This window comes from Cygnus olor, chromosome 1 (genome assembly GCF_009769625.2).
Source record: "Cygnus olor isolate bCygOlo1 chromosome 1, bCygOlo1.pri.v2, whole genome shotgun sequence".
NCBI lineage: Eukaryota > Metazoa > Chordata > Aves > Anseriformes > Anatidae > Cygnus > Cygnus olor.
In genome coordinates, this window is record NC_049169.1 from 60,301,200 (window position 1) to 60,314,558 (window position 13,359).

Here is a 13,359-nt window from a genome sequence, read left to right on the forward strand (position 1 = left end):
GTTGTCTCTCTCAGCCAGAGGTCTGATCTGACTGGCTACTGAGAAAATATTTGGACAACCCAGAATCCCACACTGGATATTGCAATACCTCACATAACTTTTAGAGACATAAAACAATCCAGGATAGTGGTGCTTTACTCACTGAAATCTACTGTCCCTGAGGGTGTTTAAGGAAAGGTTGGATCTGGTGCTTAGGGACATGGTTTAGTGGGTGACATTGGTGGTAGGGGGATGGTTGGACCAGATGATCTTGGAGGTCTCTTCCAATCTTAATGATTCTACCCTTACATAGATGTTTAGCTTCTTGGTGTACCTTTCATGAAGCCTATACTGAGATCTCTTGGAGAGATTGCTGTACCTCAACCCGTGATGAGTATTTCAGAGGTTTGTTAAAGTCTTTGGAGAACACAGAAATCACATTGATATTTTAAGAGTTGGAAGAGGGCCCTTGCAGTCCTGACCACCATTTCTTCTCTCACTCTTTTCCTCCCGCTAGCATGCAACATACTTAGCTGTTCCTTCCTCTCCCAGGGTGGCTATATTTCATGTCTTTCCCACATTTCAAACCACGTGCCTCCACAACCTCTTCATCTTGTTATAGCTCTACTGAGAGGGTGTTTACATAAAAGCTCTTTGGAGCTTTTTGGACGAGAAACCACAAACATACATGCACAGATTACATCAGATTTATTGCTACTGAATAACTTAAAAGAATACTCTGGGTTACAGGTTCAAAACTCTGCCAGTAGTTCCCATCCAATAGCGTTCAAACAGAAGAAGCTTGTGATCATATAGTTACCAATTACCCATCTCTTCTGAAGTCCATTGCCTTTTCATCCTTCCCGTATCCCTCAACTGCCGACAAGTATCACAAGGTTTCTGTCAGCTGAAAGGAACTATTCTTTCCAAGGAAGTAGACTTTGCCTGCACAAGCATATAGCCACTGACCCCATGCCCTCCTGCTCCCAACATATATCTCAGTTGAGTTCCTTTACTCCAGCCTCAACTTTCCCAAACATACTTGGCCTCAATCTGTAACAGCCCCCTTCCACTTAATGTGGAGTCATATCCTTCTGTTCCCAGCCCTTTGTTCCTGTCCTTCTCCAGCCATTGCTGGACTCATTCAGCCTCTTTTCCTATTAAAAACAACAACAACCACCACCAAACCAATATAAGTTTTTGCCCTTTTCACCTGTTTATTGCTTCCTTAGAAAACTATCCCAGACCAATGGTATACATTCTGCAGAGCCATTGAAAGGGCTGGCCATGGAAGAAACTACTATATGGACAATCTCCCATATGTTAGATGGCCCCTGCATTAAAATTCTCAGATCCATGTTGACCTGCAAAGTTACTTCAGCCATAGAAAATGCATGTGAAATGAACAAGCAGAGTTTAAAAGAAATTGTCACCAGTTTATGCGATGGCGCATAAAGAAAAAGAATGAAGAGACCGACATTGAACATCATTTTCTCAAACTCATTCACCATTTCTGCAAAAGTGAAATAAATGCACTTCCAGACCCAAACCAGAAAATACTTCAATCTTTTTCTGCTGGTGAATTATCAGCAGTTAGCACACAGCGAGCTCACCGAACAGTAAACTTTGTCTTCAGTGGGGAAGAAATACAAAAAACAAACCTAAGGAGATAACGGGAAAAAAACATCTAAGGGATTCAGGTATGTCAAGGGAAACCATTAATTACAATGTCTCAATAATATGTCAATATTGTATTTTAAAATAGTTTTCAGGCAGCTCCATTAAATATTGTATAAAACTTCCCTAAAGAGGAGCAAGACATAGCAGTCAAAGGCATTAGTTAACAGTGAGCCAGCAGTGAGGACAACACAGACCCGACACTGTCATTGATGAAGCCTGATGGAAAGACAAAATGAAACAAAGAATAGTAGGCAGCTTTCTTTTAAAGAGAAATCAGGCGCCCAGAGAGACGCCTCTGAGTCTCAATTCCCTGCACAGACACAGCAAGAGACAGCCTCCGCGCAGCGGGATGGAGTGCCTCACTGCTCAAGCAGCCGGAGCCTTCTCGCTAAGGTAGATTTTTCATTGCGTTCTTTCCTCCTTTAATTTCAATTCCGTTTGGTGAACCAAGGACAGTGTGTTAAGCTCCTCATGTTCCTCATACAGTCAGTAGATGGAGGCAGGAGTTCCCAGAAGTTAGCGCAGAGCACCGAAAATTACATTGTGAGGTATCTGCATATTGCCAAGATAAACAAACCAACCTGCCCCAAGCTAAACAGCAGATCAGAAGCTAAACCCAACGTGCTAGTCCAGGAGAGTTAAACAAAACACCAGAGAAGACTCCCAGGCAGAAGCTGCCTGGTGGAGAGGCCAGAGTAATTCCACAGTCCCTTGCCAGTCTCTCCCGTCTATGTAACCCACTTGAGATCAGACCCAGTCTGTTCCAGCCCTGCAGGAGGGGAAAGCAGAAATGGGACTGCTTAAGGGCTGGATCCAGCTCCTGTCACCCAGTGGCATTTGCTTGCATTAGCTAACCTCACAGCATTCACTGGTTATGCTCCAGTGGATGCTAGATCTGGATATGATGTCAGAAGAGAGAGAGGTGAATATACTTGTTTCATGAAAAGAAGCTAACTTATCCTTGTAGGTCTACCTTATTCTACAATTAACACTATAATCTCTCTGCACTAAAATCCATTTGTGCTTAAGGGATGAGGAATGAAAGTGTTTAGGCAAAAGCGAAGACCATGAGGAACAAATAGGCTGGAGACTGATGCCTTTACACGTGTGTTAGGATAAAGCACCTTTAAAAAAGAAAAAAAAAGGAAAAAACAGCACAACCAACAAGCACTTGAGGACCTTCAAATAAACACTGCTAGCCATGCAATCTCTAAATTTTTTTAAAAATGAATGTAAGAGGTCTCCGAGTGTTGTATCGAAGGGCAGGCAAGCAAGCAAAAACCAAATTTCCCAGCACTAAAGGCTGAACCACCTTTAACAGGATAACAGAGGTGTTACAACTTAGCCCCTGAGGGAACCCCAAAGAATAAAGCTGAAGATACAACTGCAGTTCTGGAAGACTGTTTTACCTCTCCCCCAAAATAGAGAACTTTGTTTACTTAAAAGCAGCATAATCAGGGCAGCGAGTGAACCTCATTCTGGATGATCAAATCTACCTTGTTTTCAAAGGAAGAAAGCGTTTAGTCATTTGTGGTATGGCACTTCTCCAAATTATAATTTAGCAGCTTATGCTGCTCCTTCTCAGGCTCACCTAGAGATGATTTAGCTGGAAGAGGAGGTCGTATATTGCACAGCTGTGGGATCAAATTATGTTTGACGCGTTAGTGGGAATTCCAGATTTGCTTGATGTAAAGCTGCGTGACAAAGACCATTCGGAATCTGTTAGCTTTTTCTGTCATCAACAGCAGTTTGCTGATGTTTCCTGTTGAGTCAGATCCTTCTAGCTTCCATAATGGGCCATTTGAATAAAGGGGAGCAGAATGACTTCCACTGACATAATGGCCATTTTAGGAAAAAAAAAAAAAAAAACAGCTGGGGTTAACAGAATATTAAAAAAAAAAAAAGATGACCAAAAAAAAAAAACACCAAACACACAACTTCCCTGCCTTCTGCCCCTGTGAAACTAATGCTGGAATCAATGGAAACTGAGAAACTACCAAGCTGTAATAAGCAAAGACCCTGCTCCTTCTCAGGCTCACCCAGAGACTTGATTTAGCTAAAAGAGAAGGAATCACAGCCTGATAGCCTAAACCTGAAGTCAGCCACTGCTGTGGGAGGGTTACACAAGATGAAAAGAGTTCAGCAGGCAGAGCTTGGTGAACGTGCAGCCGGAGCCCAGCTGCAGCCCAGGAGCACCAGCCCCTGAGCACTCACTGTCTGCAAAGCCCTGCTTTCTGACAGCAGGTGAAACGAGCTTGCTTAAACATCTAAGGAGTAGGATGCCTCTCTGAACCTCTCAAGTTAATGAGCCTGACATGAGAGCAGAACAATACATCATTATGGATGTGTGTTGGTGCTCCATATCCAAGCTTTGGTTTCCAGAGACAGCGGACCTTGTAGCACTGCACCTTTGATGGCTTTAGAGAGAGCTAGAATAGTCTGGGCATACCCATCTACAACCAGTGCTTCTTTCTGAAAGGATCCAAGTTTTGTACAGCCTGATGATGGATCTGTCCGGAAGCTATATCTGCATGAGTCAGAGAGAATAACCTGCTCACCCTAGACCTGCACTCAAACCATAAGCATAGGTATGTATTTGATCTTAGTTTTGCCTAACTCAAGCCCAAACAACAAAGTTCTGCAAAACCAGAGCAGAGTTTTATTTGGAGACAGATATACCTAAGCTTTCTCTTGCATAGTGTTTTCCCAAACCACAGATGTGAAGTAATGCCAAACAAGCAGTAGTGTTGAAGTCACCTGTATCAAAATACTACTGTCCTGAAATTAACTTGTAACTTCTAAAGTGGCCTACTCCAGCCGGTGAACTTTTACGCGTTGTCCTCCATGTGTTAGCATCACCTACATTTAAGTGTATGCAAGTGTCCAGGCTTTAAGGACAGAATTTAAAAAAGAAGGCTTAGTTTTCATTCTTGTTGATCAGTGACAGCAAATGCTTTGGGTTGAAATCGACTTGTTATGCAATGTGTGGACAGTGTCTCGACCCAGGACAACCCAAGTCTCTCACTGTCTACGTATTTCTGTTACACAAGTGATCATAAAATTACTTCAATGTAAAAATGGCATCTTTCTGAACAATTTAGCTTTTCAGAAACAGACAAGGACATTACTGGTATATATTTTGCTATGTTTGAAAGCATGCAATTAGACGTGTATCTTACAAACATAAACAAACACCTCCCATCCAACCTCCAAGTTTTTGAAAAAAAAAAAAACAGGTTTGTTTAGACAAGGGCTTGATAATCCAGTTTGAACACAGGTATCTGAATGCTGTGACAGCTTCTTCATAATGTTAAGCTTATGGTACATTAAACTTTAAAGCAAGATAAACTCCTGCTTTCATTTTATCAAACATCTCCCCAGACAGCAAAAAGAAAGACACAAAACAATGTTTGCAGCTACAGCCAAGCATGGGATCCCCAACTCAGCATACACTTGAAAGGAAAATGAACAATATGTTGCAAAGATACACCACTGTACTTTTCAGTACAGTGGATACAGTCAATTTCTCTAATATCATTAGGATTTGTAAATGTTAACCCCATTCCTACCTTAAGTGTTTGTTTTTATTTCATGCCTGAAAAAGAACCCTGAGATTCAGAGATTAAACAAATAGAGACAGTAGTCCTTGGAATTGAGAAAGGAAGTACTTTTAGAAGAAACCGATCTGATAATCAGCTTGGCTAGCAGAAATCATAGAGGGTGGGAACGACATAGACATGAGGGTTTTTTGTTGTTGTTGTTTTTGTTTTGCTTTTTTGTTTGTTTTAAAGAGCACTCAGTGTTGTGTCTCTGGTATCACCAGGCTTTATGTACTCAGCCATATACCACTTTTTTGTTCTCGGTAAAGCAGTAAAATTTCATTGTCTACCACAATAGTAAGGAAGTGGCAACAGCCATTGAAGAACCCATGGTATGAGGTCCACGGGAAAACACTTTACGGATAGCAAGTAGCAAAGATGAGGAGGGAAATGGAAAAGTAAGTCCTTCAGAAGTGGAGGACAGCAGGCAGACCTGAGCACATTAGTTACATTAACAGAAGACAGAAAAAGCAGCTTCATGTTCGTTCGCCCTGTTCTAAATCCAAAGAGATTGTGTACCCAAAAGCTTCTGTTCTCTCCACTCCCAAAATTAGATCGGCTGACTTAAAAAGCCTCTCCCTATAGCAGATTTAAGGCCATATGGAAGATAAACACAGCTTACAGTCACTGAATTAAGGCTGACACAATACAATCCTCATATTTCACTGATGACAATACATAAGAAATCAGGTGTGCTGTTAGAGGATATTTTATAAAGAATCATTGATGATCTGAATTGCACTACAAAGAACAGTCTAAGGAATGACCAAAGCATCCAAGTTTCCTCTCAAGACCTGTATCTTCTTCAAAAGTTTATTTTTAAACCGCTACAGCCTCTCCTCCCTTTCCCAACCAACCCTTGCTTCTCCCCCCGTTTCATATGACCTCATGTTACCCAGAAATGTGAAGAGATTGGTCTTATCACAACTTAGCAAGATATCACCTGTCAGCTGAACTGTGATAAATCACAGCTGGCCTTACAATGCACACACTAGCAGCTGCAGAGGCTTAGCTGATGGGCAGCAACTCAAGGGTATCATTTAAACCACTGAGTACCACCCATCCACAATAATCATGCTAAGGAAATAGCTCAATAACATGGCAGTTGACAACACCATGGTAAATCTAACACATGCTAGAATTGTAACAACTCACTTCTCTACCTACAACTGCCTTCTGTTTAGCCTGAAAGCCTTTTAAAGCAAAAAAGTTGGACAAAATGCCTTCTCTTTGTACTCACAAAACAGTAGACACATTAAAACCCTGATCAATCAGAAGTTACTATCATAACAAACTTTACAACAGCAAATATTAATTCCTCCCTTCCCCTTCTGAAAAGTTACAATGCTGGCAGAAAAAGGCAAGAAAAAAAAAAAAAAGAGGGATTCAGAAGTTATTAAAATATGAGAGTAAGGCTTAGAATAAGGAACTTGAGCAGTTATTACTTTATTACTACTCCTGACATACGTAACACTTGTGTTCTCTAACTCCTAGAAGAGAGACACAATTCTGCATGCAATACGATTGTAATAAAAAAAATCTCTAGAATGAGAGACCTGCCTTTCTATTAGCAACCCCTTACTTACTCTTTAACCAATTCCTTGAATCCAAGCTTTCAGCTGAGAATAAAGGAGGCTATGCACATGAGTTGGATTTAACTCATTCGCTCAAATAGAACTGCAATATAAAACAAGTTTTATAAAAAATAGAATCTTATATGAATAGACTGACAGGTTAGAAAAACAAGCACCATGCTTGTAGATATGCTTCAAGCCACTAACTTTGTGTGTTCAGTCATTGCATTTTACTGAAATAAATGGATCTGAATAGCTTGGTCAACTAGGCAAACCTACCAATAAGCCCAAGTATGTTGCCCAAGATGCTTCACTGCAAGTTTAAGAAGCAATGCCAGCTTCTCATTGGAAGAGTGGCCTAAAGGCAGCCGTAACTAATAAAGTATCCTGAAACCAACTTGCACCTGCAGATCAATAAAATCAGTTAGCAATAACCACTGACAGGTAAAAGTATAAAAAATTTCTCCTCGTACAACTTGAGCTTCCTTTACTCAATGCCTTCACAGAACTCATCTTCAGCCAAGAAAGGAGAAACACTGAATGGTGTATCTCTACGGTACAGCAATTTCCCACCTCACTACTAAATTGGACTTCTTGCAACTTCTATGGCACATACTCAGTTCAGCAGTTGACTGACCACAGTCTGGTTCAAGTTTGATTTCAGTCTGCCATTAGATCCAGCTTTGTTTATGTCAAGACCGGATTCTGCACAGAGCTCCCATGTCTTCCCTCCAACACGAAGAACAGCCTTCCTTAAAATGAGCCCTAAAGCGAGGCTCTAGAGAAGCGTACACCAGAACACACAGTACATTTGCACAGAACAGTTCTGTTTCTTCACAGACCTTAGCACATCTTGACATTTACTACTGAGGAGCATCAGGCTCTCCCAGCCACCTCACAGGCTGCCAGAGCTCACCAGCCCATGTGCTGCATTTCTGAACTGTGCCTCTACCTCTGGCCTCTCTCCCACCACTTTCAGCTTACACACATCCATGGGTCAGCAGTTTAACAGCGTGGATTTACTGAAAGATGTAGCCTTGCCATGTTTTTTCCCCAAATAAAGTTCAAAGCCAGTGTAACTGACTTTTGTGATTATTTGAGCCAGAGTTTTGAGCAGATCTTATTAAGAAAGCAGGCTCATCTACCTACCTGATATGGCAATGCACATCAAATAGGGGCTTGACTTGACTCTTTTTTTAATCTCTCTAGACTCTCCCTTGACACACAAGTTGAACAAAGTTTGACAGGATCAAAGAATAAAGAAACACAAACAGAACTGATCCACCACTTACACTGCTACAACAATTGTGCTGAACTCATGGTGCCATCATTATTTTCTTCTAGATTAGCTCTGTGTTTTATTATGAGGTTCTTTTCCTGCCACTGTCCCTAAAACCTTTTCTCGAACACGCATATAAATGAGGAAATAAAACAAAACTATTTTTTTTTCTCCTGACTGGAAAGCAGGATTTGAAAAGGTATTCAAGTAAAAACAGCCAGAAAAGCATTCCCAGATCAGCCAATTTAATTTCCAAAATAAATTATCTGGACAGGGCAGTATTCTTCCCCCCCTCATTTCAGCATAGCTCATTGCAATATTTACTGTGCTTACCAGTAGGGCTGCTGTTATTCTGATTTGTATCTATTACTCAGTGTGGAAAGAACAAGAGAAGAAATTCAAGCAGCAGTTAAAGTGCCTGTAAACCTAAGCCAAGAAAACTGGTAAGTGACAAGTGTGCAGCATAGTACAAAGAGTCCAACAAGACCCTGCAACAAGTACTGTTTCTTTCTGACCAGCACCAATGTTCCTGCTGCCTGCAGAAATTAACAAGAAACTAACAGTAATAAGTTCTTAATTTTGATGGCAACTTCTGTGAACAGTTTGTTTGTAAAGCACTTAAGAGAAAATATTGCAAGGAGACAGAACTCTCTAAACAGCAACATGAGTTTTGTGAGCATTCATTTCAACCTCTGCATCCAAACCTCCTCGTCCTCCACATCCCTTCCAGCCAATTATCTTCCAATTTCACCTCGAGAATAGAAAGACTCCGTAGATGCTGGGGGAACTTCAGCAGGCTTTGTGTGTGACGCACAGCCCACATCATTGTTATCACTTACCAGTACAGCAGAACCATGAAGACCGCCAGCAAAGCCAGAGTGAGAGTTGTGCTGTTCATTTCTGTGGAGGAAAACGCCAGGAGATCTACGAGCTCCATCTTCCTCTGCTACAGTGCCAGCCTTGAGTGGTATGAGTGTGTGTGTGCAGGGGAAGGTCTCCTCAAGAGCTGATAAAGCCTTTCACAGCTATATGAATGACATCTGCAACAAAAACAGGAACCAAGAGAGAGAAATACACCAAGTCAAGCACCAACTGCAAACCTTTCCTGTTCTCATCGACTGCACACAGAGAGAAAACTTGAAGGTTTACTGAATGGGTAATATGTAGCAATTCCCTCCCTCCCTCTTGCTGACCGTCATGTCAGTAAATATTTACACATCCACTGCTTAAGACATCAGTGTGGTCAAATAGGTTCTTAGACATCAAGTGTGGGAGACTGGGGAAAATGTGGGGAAAAAGAAAGAGGGAAGGAGAGCCTGACCACGATACAGATTGCGGAAGAAGAATACAAGACTTGTCAGTGGTGCTCTAGCATACAAAGAGTGGCATTCTGTGAAGTAGCAAAAACAGAACATTTCTGCAATAGACAATTTCATTAGCACTAAATCTCCAAACCAGTTATACTTTAAAAGAACAGAACCCAATAAACTTTAAATTTTCCCAACTAAAAGGAGGAACTAGGGAAAAGCTCTTCTAATGCCACTAGTACAAGACTCATATAGAAAGAGAAAGTAATGAACACAAAACCCAACTGTAGTACCAGGCATGTAAGTCAGGTCAGCCGCACTAGTCGATTCACTCATGCGGCACTGTTTGACTGGCTCATCTCAGTTTCACAGGTACTACAGCACATTTTCCTGGCTCAATGCAGTGCCCCCTTTGGAGGTACCATTAACCAGCCTCTCCAGAGATACTCTGCCTACCCCTGTACTGTATCTCTAGTATCAGGGTTAACATAAATATAAATACAAACATTGAAGCACGTCTATGAGAGAAGACCATCAACCTGTCACACATGAAGTTAGTTAATACCAGTATAAAAAACATTCCAGATTGCAACACGAACTGCTGCAACTTGGGGTAAACACTTGCCCATGACAAAATTCCCAGAAACTATGCAGTATATAGTTTGTTACTTATGAAGCTATAAATACCCATATATGCACTGCAGCCTTCCCACATATTCCTTACAGCCTGTTTGAAAGTTAAGGAAACTAAAACTACTCCAAAAACCTAGGTTTGTGAATTACATGGTAACCTTGAAAAACAGTCTGCAACATCTGATTCCTGTAACACAGCAGATGAAGAGCAGTTTCTTCTCATACGACCCCAAGATAATAGCTTAGATTTAATGTGCAAGGCTCCTCCAATATCACTGTATTACATTTCCTGCTCTTATCAGAGAAGTTAATAATATAGGTATCAAAAAAGTAAAGTCTCTAACACAATGGAGTTTAATTTTAAGAAGATTTGGCTCTACTCTAACTGAATCACTGCTATTTTGGTTCTCTGTGCTTCACAACTGCATTAATTCCCTTCCAGCCTCAGATCCTTGCAGAATAAGTAAAAGGTGGTAACCAGCTCATCAGCTCCACAGAATAGCACAGTAGATCACAGAAAACCTTGCTTATTGTATTAACATATTAACATTGCTATTGCTATTCTGGGTCCATAACAGCTCTGCCAGTTTACTGCTGCCAAGTTCTCCAAGAACATTTGCAATAAGATTCAAGACCAGTGACGCACGGAATTAATCAGTGGGCACAAGCCAATCCCAACCAGCAACTGATCCTGTGGGACTTTAAGAAAGAAAATAATTTTTTAAAGTCAAATAACTACATGCATTAAAGTCTCTTCAAAAAAAAAAAAAAAAAAAGAAAAAGAAATAAAACCAACCACCACAAATGTAGAAGCTACAAAATAATATTCCTGTTTCACTGTGCTTTCATTTACTTGGCTTTTTAATTACAGGTCATATTTATCTGCATACAGAAGACTGATACTCTCCTATTCAAGACTGTGGTTGAACTCCTATTAAGTTCAGCAAACACAGAGCCAAGTACAGACCTTGCTTGTTTTTTTAAGAATTGCACTGGAGACATGTCCCAGTCACACTGGGAGGTAGGTGGGATGAACAATTCTTAAACACACACATTATGAAAGAAAACAGGCTCTCACATCAGCATCCAATTTGGAAAAGAACACATAATCAAGCACCCAACAACAACCATTGTCATTTTCTGCTGTTGATGTTGGGGGTTTATTTTTAATCCTCAGCACCTGTTTCTTACTAGAGAATTTTAACACGGCACCTCCAGCCATTAAGAAGGGTGGCATGCAGCATTATTTCCAAAACCTACCTGGAATGCTCCTCACTGCAGACCCACATGGTTGCAGTTACCACCCCATAGTTAAGTACTTCAGCTGCATAAAGAGTCAGAAAAATCCATAAAATACTTTGCGGGACAGGGGAAAGGAATCAGGGATGTAGGCAGCAATAAAAACAGGCTATTTATCAGTCCTACTTCCAGTGTCCCCTCTTTCTTTACAGGTCATTTACATAAGAAATGCCATTCTTATTAACTAGCTAATAGCACAAATATTTTTCACCAACATCCCAGCTGTTTTTATGGAGACACATTGAGCACGCTGATTATAAGGATATTAAAGAACTACGGAGACAGCCACAAAGTCCTCACTAACCGCATGCTGAAGGAAGCCAGAGATAAGCAGAAGTGGAAGTAGCCTTTTCCTGTCCATCTCCTATGAGTCAGCAGCACTATCTGCATTTGCTTTCACAAGGCTTCTCTCAAGATAATATCTACCAAGGTTCACAGCTCCTTGATGTGGTGCCATCTGAGCTCTTCTCTTCTGCAGCAATGAAAGTCCATGGATCTCCACCTCATTCAACGCAAACTTACGCTCAAGATACCCATCCATCCTTTTTTTCCCAGCACTGCCATAACCGCAGACTTGGAGCTCCCCAGCGAAAGTCAGTCCTACAAGACAGAAGCAGCTCTGGCTGTTCAGGATTGAACTTCAGCTTGCACACATGTTCACGGCAGTAAATATTAAAAAGGGAAGTGCATTAGTGCATTCAAAGTATGAGCAGCTGAAGTGCTCCTCAACTGATAAAGAAAAAAAAAAGGCATCTAGAAAACCCAGGTTTTCCAGGAAGCATTCATACATTAAATTCCTGTCCATTCTAATTCCAGGAATAATTTTTATAAATGCTCTTCCAAAACAATGCATTTCAACTTCAAAATTAATACAGGCATGGCAGTGAGCCTCAGCAATGCTTGACGTAAACAAATTATCACTCAGACAAGAAATATAGAGCTTATTAAAAAAGCAGGATTATAGGCCTTCTTAGAAGACCTAAATCATGTTAAGGATTTTGACCAGTCTTCAAAGCATATCAAATGGAAAATGTACTTTCATTTATTTCAGAGGCTAATGGCTAACCAGCTAGACTAACCACGAGCTCTTGCTAACGACCAAATTCAAATCCTCTCACGCTATTCTACTTCATCTGTTTCAGGTCTATAATAATCTAATTAAGGCTGAACCACACCAACTTTACCATAGATGAAGGAAGTCTAGAAAGGTGTTAAGCTTAAATTTTATAGCAGTTTCTCTCTGCAGAAATTTGTAGCATAGTCTTCAGATCAAGGAAGTCTGTTACACAGACAGCTTAGCCACAAAATACAGCAAATGAAATACCACAGAACAGCTTAAAAAACATGAGATTAATCAGAGACCAGTTTACATATAAGCTTTAACAAAGCCCATGTACAAAACTGTATAAGTATATATGATATTAATTTAAAGACAAAAACCTTTCCAAAGCAAAAATGAATTCTTAACATTTTTAAGGTAGACCAATCAAAAAGATCAAAGGTACATTTCTCAGAGTTTTTTATATATATTTAAAATGACCTTAATAGCCAAAGTACTGAGAATATTAATGTGTTAGAGCAGAGGGATTTACATCTGGCTTGTATGACTCCATTATTGCTATCCCTGCTTAAGGACTGACCAAGCAGATTAATCAGGTGGTCTTAACCTCCCACATGAGAAACTATGACAAACTACTCAATGGACAGACCACCAAGGCATCGGAGTCTGCATAAAGGAGGCATAAAGATCCTGCTCTGCATTCAAAACAGACAGGAGCATTGAAAGGACACCGTGGACTCATGGAAGATTCTTGAACCACCTTGAATAAAATGGCTCCAATGAACTGGATCTCCAAAAGACCTACACTGCAAGTGTGAAACCACGCTAAGGAAGCCGCTTTCATGACACTTCCTACTGAGAAACATAAAGGCAGACTTTTATACTTAAATTGTTTCCCCAAGTCAGAACCTGGCTATGTTAACCTAACTGCTTCTCAGAAAACAGGAAC

The 13,359-nt window shown here is 40.6% G+C and overlaps 1 protein-coding gene across 2 annotated transcripts in view; it reads right to left on the bottom strand.

Moving 5' to 3' along the window:
* Positions 1-13,359, bottom strand: part of TBXAS1 (thromboxane A synthase 1) — a 243,915-nt gene that overhangs the window by 221,867 nt on the left and 8,689 nt on the right. For both annotated transcript variants that reach the window (XM_040544945.1, XM_040544946.1), the window contains one exon: positions 8,951-9,151. In XM_040544945.1, the coding sequence (XP_040400879.1) occupies positions 8,951-9,048 (98 nt within the window). In that variant the 5' untranslated portion in view covers positions 9,049-9,151. The remainder of the gene's footprint in view (positions 1-8,950; positions 9,152-13,359) is intronic.